Here is a 19,442-nt window from a genome sequence, read left to right as displayed (position 1 = left end):
TCATGGCGCCTGTGCCAACACAAACCAAACGTACTTGACTTGACTTGGTGTTCTGGTTTAGGTGTGACTGATCGTCCCCGTTTGCTGGGGTGAGCCATCAACTAAATATTCTATTGATATGACGGAGTGTGGTAAGTCTCATCTGGACAGGGCATCAAAAGGTTTTGGATGACTGGATTTAAATCTTATATGCTGTTTTACAATTGAATACTTCCATTAAATAACAAAGGTTATATATGCTTATATTGAAACATGCAACATGAAATTGTCTCAAATGTAATTAAAAATATATAAATTAGTTTTGCAGGAATGTGGCCTCAAATGTAAGGATTTGGAAGTGGCAAGGTGCTATAAGTATATATCTTTATGGTTAACCTTGTTTAGTGATATTCATATTTAGAACAATCCAACCTGTCTTAATAACTGACCATTGTATTCCAAAGAAGACTAATTAGTTATCAGGCAAACATGTGACCAAAACATAACAGAAACAAAGTTTACATATGTGATGTTTCCCCTTTAGGTATTTATACATATGCCAAACATATATTTGTATATCTAATTTCTTCCTAAATCTCTAGCCTTGTTGTGTATACCTGGGTCTAATAGAGATGATTTCCGCTGTCAGGGTGTCAGACTGTTTATTGGATCCCCAGCTATCATAGGGGCTGGTGTGCAGCATGTAATGCAATGCATATGAGTGCCTGTAGTTTAAAGGTTTCAGGGCGTGACCTCTCAATAAACGACATAATCTGCAAATTAAAGAAATTATACTGGATGATTTCTATAATAATATGACATTATTTTACATTTTTAGTTTTACATTATTGTACAGGCTTCTTGTGTTACCATTAAACAGTCTAGCAGAAGGTATACCTGGGACTAGATTAGGTTTAAAGTAACCTGTACACCCGGCCTATAGTCTATGAAATGTATTTCAAACTATAAGTGGAATGTCTGGCTATAAATAGCACGGCCGGGGCTGATTGGGGGGCGCACTTCAAACTCTGATACGTCAGTCGCCGGTAAGAGCTATTTTTAGGAACGGTGCGTTTTCTATCACGTGCCACATGCAGCGGATTAAATGCGCAATAACTGCAGCGCGCCTCATGGATGCCATTCGATATATAATTTATAATATCTATCGGTCCATTCAGGGAGGTTGCAGTAGAGTATGTCGCGCTCCACAGATGAGGTTATTTAGCCTATGGGACTCATAAATAAATGGCGCGGGAAATATGTCAGTTAATGCCCACACCCTGGTCGGTGTTTGTCCTGCACGCCACAGATTCCATTTGGATCACATTATCTGGTCATTCACAGAATTTGGTTGGCTATTGATCAGCTGCTCCTTTATTTTCTGTCGGAGAGGTGAGGAAAATTATGAGGGATTTGAGCAAGACGGGGGCTAACAAAAATGCGATAAACCTGCAACCTTTCAATCGTTGTTCATGAAGGGAATAAACGGGGATAATGATTAAATCCGTCCTCATAAGCAACAACATAATATTTACAATCGCAGGATACCGCGAATCGGTTATAGCCTGTAAAGCCAGACGTGTTTCCATTCATAACGTTATCATTCATCATGCATCGGTAAAGGCTGCGAGTCTATAAGCAACATGATCAATATCAAACCCACAAGCGCGTCCCTATAATAATGATAATTCTTCAACAATTACACAGCAGCCTGAAGCTGAAGAAAGATATACAGCTAAGACACAAAAGGTAAAGTCTATGCATATAGGCGCCAGACTAAACACAGAGATCCTGTCCCCCCCCCCCCCCCCCCCCTCCCAAATCCACCCACCCACCCCCCTCCGATACACCGGAGTCCGGTGACTCCGTTTACGTTTCGCTCTAGGCTCCGCCCCCTACACGGTTTTGTCCAAATCGGGCTTTTTGCGTCGCCGGAGCTCCCGATTTCAGACCTACGTCATCAGCGAGCCGAGGAGAGCGCTGACGTCGGGAGAGTGCCGCTGAAAGGAGAGGGCACGCGCGAGGGAGGGGGCCCGGGCTGGAGGAGAGCGACTCAGCCTCGCTCGCATTGATATGATACATCACTCCCCCCTAGCCCTCCCTTCCTCCTGAGCCCCCCCTCCTCCCGTTTACGTCGGTGTTGGTGCGTTGGGAGCCCCCCTACTCCAGAGGAGTCCCAGGCTATATAAGATGCAGGCGAGCAGAGTCCCTCAATCAGATGTGCGGGATCCGGACTTTACAGCGAGAGACGGCTCCCACCGCCGCCGAACCACCAGCACTCTCTCACCGTGGGAAAGACACCCAGCAGCCGGCCAGCAGCACCTGAGCTGGACGCTGTGGCGGAGCTGTGAGGATAGGAAAATCTAATAACAAGAGAAGGTTATTTTTTTTAGCCCTTACTCTACTATAAAAGCGATGACAACCCAGTAAGACTTGAACAAGCAGGGCTACCAGCTGTTCCACCGCCTTGTCTCTCTATCACATCTCCTGGAGACAGTGAGGACAGACAGACTTCCAGCAGAAAGACAGGCTTGTTTAACTTGAACAACCCCGGGGATTGATCGTCTTAATATCCCCAACGGGCCAAACTTCCACGGCCAACTATGTATCGCTCGACCAAGGGAGCGTCCAAGGCTCGCCGGGACCAGATCAACGCGGAGATCCGGAACCTCAAGGACTTGTTGCCCATCACCGACGCCGATAAAGCGCGGCTGTCCTACCTGCACATCATGTCACTGGCGTGCATGTACACCAGGAAATCCGTCTTCTTCAGCGAAGGTAAGCTATGATGAGAATGTGCAGTCACATCGCACGACACTACCTGTTGATCCGTGTATCAGTGTGTGTTGCTGCGTGGGAAAGGAGACGCGCTGTTATTTTTCCACGCTCGATGTTTCTATCTCCGTTTGGTTTGCGGACGTACGTGTAGAATCAACAAGTGTTTTCTTGCATAACAAGCAAATGCGTATTTCTAGCTGTTGGCTCTCAAAAAGAGAATCCCCTTCTATGGATGCTGGTGAGGTCTCTTAAAGCTGATTGTTAGAACATTGGTTCATAGCGCTATGAGGCTGTTTGTCGCTGTCCAGTGCTGAAACGCTCCAGCGCTAAGGAGACGCGCAGAGCTCTGGCCATGGTTCTGCCGCTGCCCGCAAGCGGTCAATGACAGCGGTCCGTAGGAGGCGGTGTGTTTAGACGGTTGCGTTTGGATTTACATGTGGTTAAAAAATAATGAATCCTTTTTCGGTGAATCCTCTTTCAGAATCGGGAACTGCCATGAGTCTCGAGGAGAGCGCGAGATTTCTGTCTTTCCACGAGCTGTCGGAGTTGGTGCAGGCGCTGCCCGGGTTTCTAATGCTGGTGAGCGGGGAAGGCAAGCTGCTGTACCTCTCGGACAGCGTGTCCGACCACCTGGGACACTCAATGGTGAGTGATATATATTTTTATTTTTATATTATTTATTATTATTATGAATGAAGTGTTGCACTGTATTCACTCATTATATCACCAAAAACTCTGTGAGGGATTTATTTGACGGTATTTTTTCCTCTCCTTATTTCTTCTTCTCCAGGTGGATTTGGTTGCTCAGGGCGACAGTGTCTACGACATCATCGAGTCTACGGATCACTTCGTCATGAGGAACAACCTCACCAACGTCTCCAACCTCGACCAAGGTGAGCCGAAAGAAAGAAAAAAAACAACGAAAAACCCCAACACTGTCCCCATTCATGCGGTCCATTGTGTCCCTCTCTGCATTCAAGCCCGGTTATTGATGTACTTTCTATTCACCGAGAAACCTTTTGTCCCCCCCGCCAACAGACCGCCTCTTCCGCTGTCGCTTCAACACCTCCAAGTCGGTCCGCCGTCAGAGTGCCGGCAACAAGCTGGTCCTGATCCGCGCGCGCTGCCTGGCAACGCCCCCCTCCACCTCAGCCTCCACCTCCACCTCCACCACCACCTCCTCCACCTACTGGACCTCCAACCCCGTCTGGGTGTGCTTCTGCTCCCCGCTGGAGCCCCACCCCGCCCGCTCGGGGGGGCCCGGGGCGGAGCTGTCCCCCGTCCCCCCCCCGCCCCAGCCCGGCCCCCAACCCCATCCCGCCGAGGGCAACTTCTTCCTGGCCTGCTTCTACTCCCTGCACGGCCGCGACATGAGGCTCCAGGACGCTCAGGACAGGTGAGGTGGTGCCCCCCCCCCCCCACAACCTCATTCACTTTACCATCAAGTTTCCCATAAAGATTGTCAATAGAATGTGTTCATCAGCGATAACGTCACTTGTATAAGAAACAGGCCTTTAACCCGCTCTCTCTCTCCCTCTCTCTCTCTCTCTCTCTCTCGCCCACGCAGTGTGAGCTCCTATCTGGGCTTTGATGCGGCGGCGCTACGCTCCCACTCCTGGTACAGCCTCCTGCACCCCCAGGATCTGTCGCACGCCTCGGCTCAGCACCGCAGCCTACGTAAGTGGAGCCTACCACCGTGCCGCAGGCCGCTAGCCACCAGCTAACAACAAACACTGAGCGTCGTGCCATTCTGCACACACACACACACACACACACACACACACTCAATGCTGTGCCCACACACAATGCCAGTGCATTCCAGCTGGCACAGGCCGCACACCAGTGGGGGTGCCTGGTGATTAATTGGGATTACAGGGTGATGTCAGCTCGCTGTGTACTTATCCTCCTCCTCCACCTCTTCTACCCCACAGTGAGGGAGGGCGGCGAGGGCCGAGCGGAGATGGTGGTGCGGCTGCAGGCCGAGGACCAGTCGTGGGTGTGGCTGTACATGGTACTGCAGCTGGAGGCCGGGGGGGACAGCCCCATCAGCAGCAACAACTACATCATCAGGTAACAGGCGACGCCTCCCTCAGAACCAAAGCATGAGCACCCACCCACACACACACACACACACACACACACACACACACACACACACACACACACACACACACACACACACACACACACACACACACACACACACATACACACACACACGACTCAAGCTTGGGAGCGTGATGGTCCACTGAAACGTTTCCCGGTCTCACCATCTGCTGTTGTCGTTCTCTCCCCTCCCCTGCAGCGAGGCGGAGGCGTGGTCTGTGCGCCAGCAGCTCAGCTCGGAGCACACCCAGCTCAGCCTGGTCCTCAGCACCGGCACCTCCCAGCCCGAGGGCCTCAGCCTGCAGTCCCCCGAGACCCTGTCCAGCCCGGACCAGGTGTTCACCCCGGGCAGCAGCGGCCTGTCGGGCCAGTCCTTCGACTTCAGCACGGCGGGCTGCAGCGTGGGCTCCTCCGACGAGCCGGCGGCCAGCGGCAGCAGTGCCGCCGAGCCCATGCAGCTGGGCGAGGGAGACCCCCGCTCCAGCCTCTCCTCCCTGGAGGAGGACAGCTTCTTCCACTCGGCCGCCGCCGCCGCCGCCGCCGCCCCGGAGCCCGGCGCCTCGGCCGCCGCCTCCCCCACCCCCGTCACCGTCGCCACGGTGACCGACATGGACTTCCTGGCGCAGAACATCCTCCTCCCCTCGGCCTTCCAGCTGGACACCCCGCTGCCCGCCCTGCCCCTGCCGCTGCCCCCCATGCCCTCCCCCCCCCCCCAGGCCCAGCAGACCAAGGAGTTTGTGTGCACGCCGCCCTACACCCCCGGCCTGGGCGGGGCCAGCTTCCTGTTCGGCGACCCCCTCTTCAGCTTTGACCCCGCGGGCGCCACCACGCCGCCGCTGACCTCGGCCGCCTCCACCTCCATGGGCCCCTCCGTCTCCCCGTCCGCCCCCACCACCAGCTCCTCCAGCACCCCTCCCCCCGCCACTACCCCCACCACCACCACCACCAGCACCACCACCCTGTCCGCCAAGCTGCCCCTGGCCATGCCGCTGCCGCCCAGCAGCGAGCTGCTCTTCCCCGCCGAGCCTTACAACGCCGCCCTCTACGAGAAGCTGCCGCCCACCCCCGACAGCCCCGGGGACGGCGACTGCACCGTGATGACCCTGCCCGAGGTGCGGGGCCCCCTGTACGTAGACGTCCCGCTGGGGCCCCTCCACTACCCCCCCGAGGGCCTCCTGACGCCCGAGGCCTCGCCCGGCAAGCAGTCCGGCCTGGCCTTCTTCTCCCTGGAGCGGGAGCGGGAGAAGGAGCGACTGGAGATCTCCCTGCTGGCGCGCCACATCAGCACCCTGGCCGAGGGCTTCTACCTGGACCCGCTGCTGTCCAAGCTCTCCCCGCCCTCCATGTCGCCCTCCTCCTGCCCCCCCTCCCCCGTCCTGGACGTCTCCGAGGCCGAGTCGGCCCACGCGCTCGGGGAGCTGTACCCCATCAAGGCGTGGCGGGGGCTGGACGTGCCCATGTTCCTGGACGACGACGAGTCTCTGTTTGAGGAGAACCTCCTCGAGACCCTGATCCACGACTTCACCGCCGCCCCGCCGCCCCTCTCGCCGGGCCTCTGCTCCCCCGACCTGCACTGCCCCTCCCCGAGCCCCTCCAGCCCCTCCTCCCCGCAGCAGCCCCACCCCCCCGCGTGCTGGCTCCAACCCTCCTCCTTCTTCGAGGGGGCGGGTCACCACTTCTGTAGCGTCCAATCGGCGCACCCTAGCGCCGCGGGCGAGCCGGCGGCGGGCGGGGAGGGGTCGGACCGCGAGGAGCCGATGGAGATCGAGGTGATGTCATCTCCGCTGTCCTCCTGCTCGTCCATCCCGGCCTCCCCTCCCCTGGTGCTCACCGCCTCGCCCATGGCCTCCCCGGCCTACTGCGCCTCGCCCCGTGGCTCGCCGGCGCCGGCCACGTCCTGCACCCAGTCCCTCCTGGAGGAGCTGGCTGTCCTGGAACCCATGTTTGGGGCAGGTGCCTCGATCGCCCCTGGCTTAGGGCAACAACCTGAGTTGTATCAACTCCAGTGTCACCCATCGCCGCAGTGCTTCCACCAAGGTGAGAGCAGCACCGAGCCCTGTTTGTGTTTGATGGCGCAGATAAAAGATTAGACACGATTCCCCTTGGAGGCGAGCCAATGCTAACCTCTCCTTCTCTTCTTCCTCTTCTTTTGTGTTTCAGATGGGAGTGGAAGTGTTTCTCCGTTCTAAAATAAGTCTGTGACTTACTTCATTAAGTATGGCATATTGTCATATTTTGTGGAGACACCTTTTACTGAAAAGTAAAAAATAATTAAGTGTATAAATATACATAATGTATATACAACTTAAGGACTTTAACTCCTTCATGTCTCCTGGGAACAAAGATGAGCTTTCTATATTTTGGTTCGAGTCAGTATTCTGTGTATTACTACGACGTTACCATGGCGTTGCCTCTTCGTGGGCCCATCACTGACTGAGTTTTGGGTGCATGCGGTACTACCCAGCTTCTACTTGTACCACGAGCTTCAGATAACAGACAGAGAGAAACTCCTCTGAACGTGTAAGCGCTGTTTAACTTTAACCGGACGCGCATTTGTATTCACTCGTAGTGAAAAAAAGCAAAAAATATCTGTTGTGAACAAAAAGATTCTTGCTAGCTCTGTAGGGGGAATGATATATAACAGCGATGCCTGACCGGCAGCTACGCAAACACAAGCCTCAAATGTACTAGTAACATGTTTACAGATTCTCCAACACACTTCGGGCTTGCTAACCACTATCGATGACTCGCATGTTACAGTTTGACGCCTTGTCACGACGTCAATCAAATTCCAAGAGCCATTTCTGCTCTGATTCTTTCTATACTCAAACACACTGCAAAAAAAAAACACGCACAAAATGGAGAATCAACCCAAAAAGCCACTACACTTTGAGGTTTGAGTTTGCTGGCGCTGCCATCCTTTAATGTTTCATATGTATCTCCATCTTAAGACTTGTGTATCAATAGTGACGTGCAATGAAACAATCAAACAAAAAACACGGAACATCTTTAGAAGCATGTGAAGATCTCCAGAATGTTCCATGTTTCCATGGATACAATCGACGGAACACAGCGGGAGTCACAACCGGCGAGGTGACCCCCCGCCACGGCTGGACTCTGAAAAGTGGGGTGGCCAGGTTTCCAACTCCTGGCTTCAAGACAGGTGACAGACATGTGGCTGGATATTCTTGCAGCATCAATATTTGCAATGCTGGCAGCTTATAGCGGCCATCTCTCTGACCGCCCTGACCGGGCAGTGACCTGGTGAACTCTGAACTCTCTCTTTATGACCCACGTCCGTTCCCAATGGACACGCGGCATCGACGCTCCTCTGGAGTGTGGTGTGTAGTCTGAGGTACACAAATTGACTAAGTGAATGAGTGATTCTTCTTTTTTGAGAGGGGTTAGACTACGAAAAAAGTTTTGTTTTAAAAAATGAAATTCGGGAAGGGGTGCTATTTGTATTCAGTTTCCAAGCGACACGGGTTGAGAATGGTACTATTCCCATTGGTGTCGACGCACTCACGTAGAATTGTCTACGGTCAAGTAAAGGATTGATTCCTACGTTCTAGCTATTCAAGGCTAAATTATTATATGTGTAAGATGATTACATTGTTTGTGTGATATTTCAAAAAAGAGATATGTTAATGCTTATGCATAATCTGTGGACAAAGGTTTCTTTGGGAGAAAGGTTGTACACATTTGTACATTTATATGAAAAAGCTACCGTTCTGTATCTGTACATATATATATAGATATACGAGAGACATTTCTATGGCATATGATTGAGTATCTATATACATGGTATCGTAGCGATAAATGGACATTGTGGATCAGTGTTCTATCGTGTTGCTAAGTGTATTTTGTCGTCATACAAATGCATTTATATTAAAGTGCACTTAATGCTACTGCTGCGAAAGTGTCGTCACTTCCAGTCCTACCCCGCTGGGCTCAGCCCCCCTCCCTGCCTCGACGTCATCCCCACCCCTCATCGTCATCGCCCACGTTGGCCCGCCTTCTGTCCTCCCCGCCTCCCTCCCTCCCTCCCTCCCTCCCATTTCTTCCCCCGGAGCGAGCTCCGCTCAGCAACAGCACTGACGCACACGCATGACGAGACAAGAACGAGGCACCTTCTGAGTCACAGTGACGCACATGCTCCTGGCGGCTAGTGCGCATGTGTACAGCCGCACGCACACGCACACGCACACGCACACACACACACACACACACACACACACACACACACACACACACACACACACACACACACACACAGCCAATTGGACTCCCACTGCATATGATGAGCCATTGTGTGGAGGGGCATACTTTCATATACACACACCCCTCCCAATGCCCCCCCCCCCCTTTACAAATATGTTGCCTACACGCTCTGATGTACCTGCCCAGTGATGGTGGTAAGGCTCCATATATAGGCATTCCTGCTCGAGAGCCATGATGCTACTCGGGAGCCACCTCCCTTATTCTCAGCATCCCATTCAGTTGGTTCTGGGAGGGGAGGGCAGGAGATAGCGAGGGGAGACAAAGACGGGGAGGAGGAAAGGAGGCTAAAATTAGAGGTACTGTAAAGAGGGATGCGAGACAAATTTATGCTTCGTTACAAGAGATCAGGAGGTGATCCTTATGGGGTAGAGGACGGGACAAAAAACGTCGGCTAAGCGTACAAAAGGAACCTGTTTCCAGACCATTATCCTGCTTGCTATGGCTTCATGGATTGGCTGGGTTTTCATTCGAACTGTCTCATTTTCATGAAATACAGATTCGTCTTCCTCACAAAAACGTTCATTGAAAGACAAGCCCTTCACACGCCACTGTGCTTCTCTGCAACCGAACATAATGTTCCATCACTAGCTACCGCAGTGTGTATGACAGGCGACGGAAAGGCGATAGAAAGGCTGCTGCTGCTATCTACTGGTTGATCATTGTACTGCACTACTTAACGTTTGCGCTTATGAAACCTTTTCTCGATTTAGTTTTAATAGCATCTCCTACTCAAGTGTTTATTCTAAAAGGTATACAATTCAGGCCTACAATTCATGTGTAGGCCTAGGTTTTCTGACGCACGGATGGATACATTATAGGCCTCATATGAAAGCAGGCAACTTAATGGGCCAATTTTCCCTTCCTTCAAAGTTTTCTCCAAGCGACATGTATATTAATATATATCGAATTAATACGCATTTGGAATGTACAGTATTTACACGTTCTTAAAACGATCCATCTTAACAAGTGAGAAAAGTTGTAAAAAAAGGCCATACTTCTCTTTCTGATATTGACCGTCGGCATCTCGGGTAATAAATACTATTGCAAACATTAACAAAGGCGAATAAAAGAGAAAACAAACGTTGATGCGCTCACATACAAAATAAGTTGAGGGTAAACATCGCTTTCAAGGACACTCAAAATATCTTTTGGCCACCTACTGGAAATACTATAAACTGCAACACAAATGAGGTCAGGGAAACTCCATTAACTGTCTTTACGGATTAATGAACTCAAATTACATTTTATTAAGTCATAACCATATATTTGCTGAAGAACCACCCCAGGCCAGAATAACAATAGGCACACAACTTTCAGAATAATATATAAGGCCCAAATCATACGCAAAGCATTTATTTGAAAAAATGGATATACACACAAAACAGTGATGGTTTACACACAAAGAAATACAGTGGTGGTATTTTTCAGATTGAAGTGTGTGATTCTCCTGGGAAAAATCAACATAAATACATGGAAGATATGAAGGAGGAAGAGGAGGTGGAGGAGGTGGCTCTTCATTTCTTCTTGACCAGGGCTGCGGCGGCAGCGGCTGCGACCGCGTCTGCTTTGAGCTTCTCCTCCCTCCCCTCCAGGAACACCCTGTAGTCCTCCGCAGACAGACTGCAGCCGAGGGGAGAGCAGAGACACATTAATAAGCCAGGAGACCGCGTAAAGCATTGCAACTTTGATGGCGTGTTTTAAATCATTCATCAAGGTGACAAGGAGGCAGTGAGCGGGCGTGGGCGTCCCTAACCCCAACCCCGGTCACACCGTAGACTTCACTTCATGCCCTCCCTTCCCAAAGTCCGAGGGGAAGCCGGGGCGTGTGTGTGGGGGTGCGGGGGTGTGTCGGTGTGAGGTGGTTTGTTATCTATCTCATGGGTTGAGCAGAAAGCGATGCTTGAGCACAGGCTTGTAGTGCCCTCGTCAGTGGTCCGGGGATGTGTCTTTGAGTGGTGGCGCCGACAAACGCAGCTGATATTAATCCATATTTAATTAGAATCCAGCTTGTGCTTCCTCCACCCCGCCTGTTTAGCCCGACGTGGCTGTTCTATGGGGGACGGGGGACGGGGGACGGGGGGGGGTGACTAGTGCTGCTCGAATATGAAAAAGAAAAATCATAATCAAGATTATTTTGGTCAATATTGAAATCACGATTATTCAAACGATTATTTTTGTGTTTGAAAACACGATGCATTTATTAAGCATTTCTCTAAAAAAAACAAAAACTATGTAACTGAGAAACTCCTGGGGTGTAAATTTCCCCTTAAAATACGCAAAATGTTCAAATCGAAAAGAATGTACAAAAATGTATCCAGCTCTTCTATTTCTATAAAATATTTTATGAATAAAACAAAAAAAACGTTTCAACTCGATTGTATTAGTTATGAGATCGTAATCGCACAGCCCTAGGGGGGGACACAGGATTACTAAATGGGTTCACACATCTCACACACACACACACACACACACACACACACACACACACACACACACACACACACACACACACACACACACACACACACACACACACACACACACACACACACACACACACACACACACACACACTAAACGTCTTACTCCTTGACGATCTCGATCCCCAGGGAGTTGGCCGAGCCGATGATGGACTTGACGACGAACTCGAGGGAGGCGTCCCGGACCCGGAAGCACTCGTCCAGGGCCTTCACCTGGGCGATCTCGTACACGGCCCGGAGGGTCACCTTTCCCGCCGTCTCGTGGCCTGACGGGCAGAAGTATATTGTATATTGATTTTATTCATTAAATGTTTTATAGAAATTGCAGAAAAGCTAGAACATATTTCTACTTTATTCTATTTGAACAATTTGTGTTTTTTTTAAGAGGAAATTTCTTAGTTCTCAGTTAAAGTATTTTTTTAGAGAGAAATGTAGAATAAATGCATCATGTTTTCAAACTGAAAAATAATCGTTTGAATAATCGTGATTTCAATAGTGACCAAAATAATTGTGATCATTATATTTTTTCCATAAATCTAGCTGCCCTATGTCAAACAGGACCTAAGGACCCCAGGATGAATGGTTGTAGACGGTTTGACTCCTAGACAAAAGGTTCGAAGCCTATGTTTTAGAATCTAAGCAGGGGGTTGAACCACTGCCTTCTCATTAATCACATACACCCAGGGTGAAAATACATCGGCCGAATGAGGAAATATCACAAAACAGAATAACACTGGACTCATTCGTCAAACCAAAATCAATAACGGCTTACAGATTCATTCAGACTCAAGAGGAGAAGATGGCTCGTTATCCAAAACAAACAATGCCTGAGTTGCGATACAGCACCGGTGAGTGTGTGTGCGTGTGTGTGTGTGTGTGTGTGTGTGTGTGCGTGTGTGATGAGGTTTTGGATGACTTGTCAGTGACTAGCAGCAGAAGGTGGCTTGCGTGGGTGGTTGGTCGGGGCTCTGAGAATTGTGAATCCATTATTCTCTTTCCAGATGCTTTCCACCGGGGAGACCCAGCACAGGCCCGGCTCTCTGGGACCTCGTACATAAAACATCCATCACTGGCAGGAAGGAACCCCCCGGGCCAGGCACTGCTGCCCCCCCATGACTGGTGAAAGTGGAGGGGGGTCTCACCTGTCTTGCCAGCCCCCTTCTCGATGCCCGCCGCCTGTTTTAGGAAGTAGGACACAGTGGGCTGTCCGATCTTCAGGTCGTACGTCCTGTCAGGCTGCAGGGGGAGGGGGGGTGATGTCAGAAGAGAAAACATACAGACATTTGCTTTTTGTTTAAAAACCAGTCTCCCCGTAACACACACCTTTCCTCTCTCACACACACCTTCCCCCACACACTTTCCCACACACCTCCCCCCCCCCCCCCCCCCCCCACACACACACACACACACACGAGATGCACTGAAGCCTTATTGAGTGGATAGCTTGGCAGCTGAACCGTCCCGCCTTGACCCTGGCTGGACAGGTCTTATGTAGACAGGCTTTCCACCGCTAAAAGTATATCGTTTACAGCGTTTCAATCCTCCTGAGTGCTGTTACTTTGCCCCGTCAAGGCCGCCCACTACATTTGACGATGATGAGCGGGATAGAGGAAGACTGGGGGGGGGGCAAGGGGGTGTCTGTGTGGGTGAAATGACAAAGCTCAGTGTACATTAATAAGGTCATTAAAACACGACAGCCCCTAAAAGACCACTACGAAGATATAAAGGCGGAAAACTGACAACGTTTCTCAAATAGCCAATAAAGACGGAGCCAAGGACCACATAAAGAGAAAATGGGATGCAATTAAAAGTACAGCCACGGCATTAATGAGGCTCTGGCACCCTTAGACACCAGCAGATGGCAGCGAAGCGCCGGCACGATGGAGCAAGTGGGCAGTCAGAAGAGCCGGCCCTCAATATTGCATGTAAACCAATTCCCGCTTGTTAAGAGATTAGGCCCGCCCTGATTATCTCCAGAAGGAGTCAGCCCTAACTAGAGATATTTATTTGGATCAAAGTGAGAAGCTGCCTCTTTTTTCCACAAGCACCATTAACAAACATACCATTCGTGTGTGGGGAGGTGCGTGTGTGTGTATATATTTGCGAGGTCGGGGGGGGGGGACCTTAATAACAAAATTGCAGCGCTGGTTTCAGAGCAATTTCAGGTCTCCTGCACACAGTTAATGCTCTCTGACTCGGAGTTCCTCTGGGTGCTGCTCCATTAATGAATGCAAATGGCAAAATGGAAAAGCTTACCTCAGTGGTACGAATATGAATAATGGAGGGCGCTTTGATAACGGTATGCGGCCCACGGAATTAGCCGTTCGAGGTGGGGCTGGAGGGTAGGGCGGCTGACCAGACGCACCTTGACGTGGATCCGGATCGGGAGCGGGATGCCTTCCTTCAGCTCCTTGGTCTGCTCGTTGAAGTCCTTGCAGAACTGCCCAATGGGGATGCCTCTCTGGACACGCGGAAGGGGCAGAAAGGAGCATTTGTTAAATTGGGATGTACTATTGTTATGCAAATGAATGAAGGAATTGTTTTCTGAGGTTTTTCCCTGACAAGGGACAACGGATGCAAATTAGCTAGATAGGAAACACAGGCCCCAACGACAGTTCTTTGCATAGTCCCTCTAATGTTGACTGGCAAAAGAGAGAGGGAGAATAGATCTGGAAATGAATGAATCTGAAGAATGATCAACAAAATGCTTTTCTCATACATTATGACTCTGGACTTGCAACACACACACACACACACACACACACACACACACAGACACAGACACAGACACACACACACACACACACACACACACACACACACACACACACACACACACACACACACCGCCTCCCCACCCCTAGAATACAAATGACCTGGGCAGTCAATCAATCAATCACCGCACTTCCGAGAGCTCTGACAATATGTGCACACATTCATGGGCAGGGTAGGTATGCTGATTAGTCGATACTGTGTGTATTTTTCTGTGCGTGTGTAATGTATACAGTTATTTTTTTTCTTCTGTGAGTGGGTGTATGCTGCGCGTGCATGTATACTGTGTGCAAATGTATGTGTGTGTTTTTCCGTGCCTGTGTGTTTTCTGGGAGAGTGTGGTATACACTGCAGTGTTTTGCTGTCAGCATCAGTATAGGTCCTTACAGTTATTCCAGGAGAATGCATTGTGTGTGAGAATGTGTATCAGTGTGTGTGTGTATCAGTGTGTGTGTGTGTGTGTGTATCAGTGTGTGTGTGTGTATCAGTGTGTGTGTGTGTGTGTGTGTGTGTGTGTGTGTGTGTGTGTGTGTGTGTGTGTGTGTGTGTGTGTGTGTGTGTGTGTGTGTGTGTGTGTGTGTGTGTGTGTGTGTTCTGGGCGGCCTGTGACAGAATGCTTGTTTGTGCCTAAAGCTAGAGGGACCAAGTGATGAATGCCCCCCCCCCCCCCCTCCCCTCTGCCATCACCAGGCCAACGAAAGCAAAATGGATGGATGACATTAAGTCAACACTCTGGACGACTGCATTTCTCTCTCTCTTATTCTCTCTATCTCTATCCCTCAAGCCGGGTTTTCCTCCGAAACCCACCTCACCGGCAATGGCTAATAAGGAATCTAATTACTAATATCGGGCCATTTTTTAACTGACCTTCAGCGGCCATTTTCCCCAACGGCGCGATACTGATTAAACGTTAATTTTCAGAAATGTGGAGGAGAGAGAAACAGGCAGACAGAAAAACAGACGTACAGACAGACAGGACAGAGAAGAAAATAGCAAAAGAGAGCCAGGACCAAGAGAAAAACACGAAAGGTAGAGAAAGGGAGAGAAAGGGAGAGAAAGGGAGACAATGTTCTTCTCCGAAAGGAGAAGACGAAGTCTGAGAGAAACGCACAGAAGCCGAGACAGTACGCGAGACTGCGAGAGAAATGGAGATCAAGAAACAAAAAGAATGAGATGAAGAAAGAGCGAGCCAGAAAGACGGGAGAGCCAGTGGAAGACAGCAGGAGAGAGCAGAGCTCCTTCTTCCTTCTGTTCACTGATGCAACGCACTAGCGGGGCCTCCATCGGTCCTTGCAGGGCAGCACACAGCAGAGCGTAGCCGTCACACACACACACACACAGCCACACACACAGCCAGCCAGCCAGCGGTAAGTCATGGTCCCTCAGATGTTTGCCTCCCCGACAACAGGGAGGAGACGATGTCCGTTTGAACTTATCGGAGCGGAAACTTCTCAGAACACCAACTCCGCTAAAAAGAGGAGCCGCCCCGAAAAATAAATCGAATGAAAAAAAACCCCGGTCCTCGATGAGTGAACCCCTGATGAATGTTAAATGCACCGCCCGCCGCCTCTCCCCATCCCCGCCGCCACTTCGTTAGCGGCTAAGAGGAGTGGCCGCGCGAATTCATTAAATAACCACCGAGCCGATTGGAATCTCAGCGCGGCGCCGGAGCCATTGTTTCAGGGCTGAGGGCTTTGATGCAGATCACAATTTACCACACCCTAATGGAATGAGAACCCTCTTTAGCCCCTGGAGCCGACACACAACCCCTCCCCCCTCCACCAATTCCCCCCCCCCCTAGAGTCACCTCCACTCACGCTCTATCCCCACCCCCCACTATTTTCACCTCACCTTACTCTCTGTGCCCCTCCACTCTCCCACACACACACACATTTCTTCCCACACAGGCTGTTTCACTACCCCTTCCAAACACAGACAAACACAGACCCACAAAAAACAACCCCACTTAGTAATCCTGTGTCCCCCCCACCCCCCTGCGTCCCTACACCCAGCGGCTGGTTGAACAGGAGGGGAGGAGGAAGCACAAGCGGGATTCTAATTAAATATGGATTAATATTAGCAGTGTTTGTCGGCGCAACCACTCAAAGGCAAACCCCCGGGCCACTGACTGATGGTGCCTGAGCATTACAAGCCTGCTCGCGCTGTCGCTCTCTGCTCAATCCTTGATCAGATAACCAGGCAACACACACACACACACACACGCGCGCACGCACACGCATGCACACTCACGTCTCTCTGGACTTGGGAAGCCCATATGGCATGACAGTTCCTTCCTCTCCAGCAGAGATAATTCTGCTAAAAGAGTCTTTAAGCACACAGAGGGAGAGAGCGAGAGAGTGAAAGGAATATGGGGGAGACGGGGAGGGAGATGGCGAGATAGAGACACGTTACACAGGCAGAATAAAAACCCTAAAGATAGACGATTGTCAGCGCTTCACAAAAGCTTCTGGAGCAGAGTCTGGACTCTGCTAAGAAATGGTTCTCCACCAGAGAGAGAGAAAGGCATACAGGAGAAGCATAGAGGTCTCTGGGCATCCTGCCCAGAGACCTGAAGATAAGGCCAGTGTATAGAAGGACCCTTAATGCCGGGGTAGAGCGGGAGGGGGAGAGAGGGAAGCACTCCATCTGCACCAGAGGCAAAGTTGTCCTACTTTAATTAAGAGGTTCTCGAAGAGGCCCGAGGCTTCGTGGAGGTAAGGTGACAATATAGAGCAGAGGAGTTCCACCGCTGGCTTCCCTCGTTCTGGCCACAGTGGTTTCCCTGGGCAGGTCTTGGTGGCCAACTGTAATGGCACTCGCTCAAAAAACAGAAAAAGCGAAAAAGAGGCACAAAGCTGGCCGGCCATGAAAGCAAAAGGTTGCGAGGGCTGACGCAACTTCCCCCAACGCTTAGCCTTTCAGCTCTGGAGCGCGCTAGTGTTGTCCATCTGAACATCTAACCATCCCCTGGGCCCAGCCTACCGGATATATTTATATATATTTAATATATATATAAATAATACACACTCGCTCTCTGAGAGATTAGAGTCAGGAGCTCTCCACAGCATAAAATGGCCGTAGCCCGACCGGGCCCTCTGTTCTGGCTCTTGATGCCCTCCCTCCCCCTAGTCTTCAAAGACTTCTGGGCGCACAGGCGACGCGGTTCATGCTAATCTCGTGCCGATGTTACGCCCGTCAAACTGCTGCCGGCAGCTCTGTAGAGTAATAGCAGCGCCGTGGTGCTGTACAGCGGAAATTTGTTATAATTAAAAAAAAAAAAGAAAAGGAGCAATTAGGCAATTAATATTTAAATCACAGCACTGCCTATTTTATTTGACCCCCTTTTTATGAAGTGTTATTCTCCCGCACTCCTTTGCTCGCCGTGTGTGTGCGTGTTTGTGTGTGCGCGTGCGTGTGCGCGCGTGCGTGTGTGCGCGTCGGGCCAATGTATGGTAATGTGATTGGCCTTTCAGCTTCACCAACTCTTTTTAACAAGATATGGCTCTGGCATGAGAGATGGCTGCCTGTGGTGGGGCGGGGGGGGGGGGGGGGGGGGGTGTAGGGGGGGGAATGGCAGTGGGGCTGGGGGGTGGGGCTGATGGAAGCCAACTTGATGTGTTTGGAGAGTAAAAGGTGACAGCAGTGATGGGCGAGAGAGTCTGACGGCGGGGGAGAGCGAGGCGGCCGCCATATATATGTGTGTTTACAGGCTCCAGTATGTGAACCCCGAGCATTATCCGTGTTTGAACAAACGCAATGTGTTGCTTCCGACCAAGGCTAGCGCCCTGCAGGGAGATGGGAGATAAACAACTGAAGGCCAAAGGATGTGCTTATGAATATCGGCGAGGATCTAAGCGTGTGTGAGTGCGTGCGTGCGTGCGTACGTGCACCCGCTCTGCTCCTTGCTACCGACGGCTGAACCTAATTCCGGTTCTGACGAGCGCATTGGGAGAGGGGTGAATATACGTGCATATTAGGGTCGCCACGGACTGCTGACTGCGTGGGCCGGGTGACGCGTAGCCGCAGGTGTCGCCACAGCGCGGGCCGCGGCGGGCAGGGAGAGAGATGGAAGAGGTGGGCGGTCGAGAGCCAGAGAGAGAGAGAGAGAGAGAGAGAGAGAGAGAGAGAGAGAGAGAGAGAGAGAGAGAGAGAGAGAGAGAGAGAGAGAGAGAGAGAGAGAGAGAGAGAGAGAGAGAGAGAGAGAGAGAGAGAGAGAGAGAGAGAGAGAGAGAGAGAGAGAGAGAGAGATGGTGAGAGATGAGATAGCAGAGAGAAGGAGTGCGGGGCCAAGAGGAGAGAATTCGTTCAGGGGAGCGTGCGACAACATGCAGATAAAACCAAATTAAGGACGAAAGCATTGGCCGAGGCCTTGTTGGGGTACGGCGGCGCCTTCAGCCAGGATTAATCGCCCCTTGGCAAAACCGGCGCGCTTGAAACATTTCCCCTCAGGAAGAGGCGGCATTGGGGAGGGGGAGACGGGGGAGAGGGGGAGACGGGGGAGAGGGGGAGAGGGGGAGAGGGGGAGAGGGGGATGGGGACGGGGCAAGGCAGGAGGCGAGGTTAATTAAACTCTGGCGTGTGAAACATGCCCATTCATTAGCTCCATTAGCGTGGTCATTTATTCTGCTCTGGAGTTTTTTCCTCTCCAGCCCGTGTTTAGATCAGACCCATCGCCATTGGCATCATACAGCCGGTTGGCTTTGACACCTCTCACCGGGGTCACAGCGCGGAGGTGACCTCACAGCCACACGGAGCCACACCTGCTGCCCCCCCCCCATCTCTCTCGATTAAACTCTCGTTCGAGTCCCGACGACGGCGCCCGTGTGTATTGGTCCCCCGGCTGAAGAGGCACACGGCGGAACGACGACGTACAGCGTTAGATTTTACGTTAATGCCTCGAACAACAACCAGCGGGAAAGGAAAAAAAATATACATTTCTCTTCCACGACTCAGACTTCGACGAATTCCGTTTGAGTCGTACACCTCCGACGCGGGCGGGAAAGGCATTTGATCCGTGTGGATTTTCTGTGGCTTTTTTCCGCAGTA

General features: G+C 51.2%; 2 protein-coding genes across 2 annotated transcripts in view; one reads left to right on the top strand and one right to left on the bottom strand.

Annotated features, from left to right (window-relative positions):
* Nucleotides 1-2,159: 2,159 nt before the first annotated feature.
* Nucleotides 2,160-8,765, top strand: npas4a (neuronal PAS domain protein 4a). Its single transcript, XM_030368191.1, has 8 exons — nt 2,160-2,757; nt 3,239-3,402; nt 3,548-3,650; nt 3,796-4,153; nt 4,325-4,434; nt 4,689-4,827; nt 5,063-6,900; nt 7,024-8,765. The coding sequence occupies exons 1-8, from the start codon at nt 2,583-2,585 to the stop codon at nt 7,050-7,052; spliced, it is 2,916 nt and encodes a 971-aa protein (XP_030224051.1). The 5' UTR covers nt 2,160-2,582; the 3' UTR covers nt 7,053-8,765.
* A 1,602-nt stretch (nt 8,766-10,367) lies between these two features.
* Nucleotides 10,368-19,442, bottom strand: part of mrpl11 (mitochondrial ribosomal protein L11) — a 28,682-nt gene continuing 19,607 nt past the window's right edge. The window contains exons 3-6 of the mRNA XM_030368190.1: nt 13,990-14,085; nt 12,767-12,860; nt 11,731-11,890; nt 10,368-10,764 (exon numbers count right to left, since the gene is read on the bottom strand). Coding sequence (XP_030224050.1) covers nt 10,659-10,764; nt 11,731-11,890; nt 12,767-12,860; nt 13,990-14,085 — 456 coding nt within the window. The 3' untranslated portion in view covers nt 10,368-10,658. The remainder of the gene's footprint in view (nt 10,765-11,730; nt 11,891-12,766; nt 12,861-13,989; nt 14,086-19,442) is intronic.

This window comes from Gadus morhua, chromosome 10 (assembly GCF_902167405.1).
Source record: "Gadus morhua chromosome 10, gadMor3.0, whole genome shotgun sequence".
Lineage (NCBI taxonomy): Eukaryota > Metazoa > Chordata > Actinopteri > Gadiformes > Gadidae > Gadus > Gadus morhua.
The sequence above is the reverse complement of the archived record's forward strand: the minus strand, read 5'-3'. Positions and strand labels throughout refer to the sequence as shown.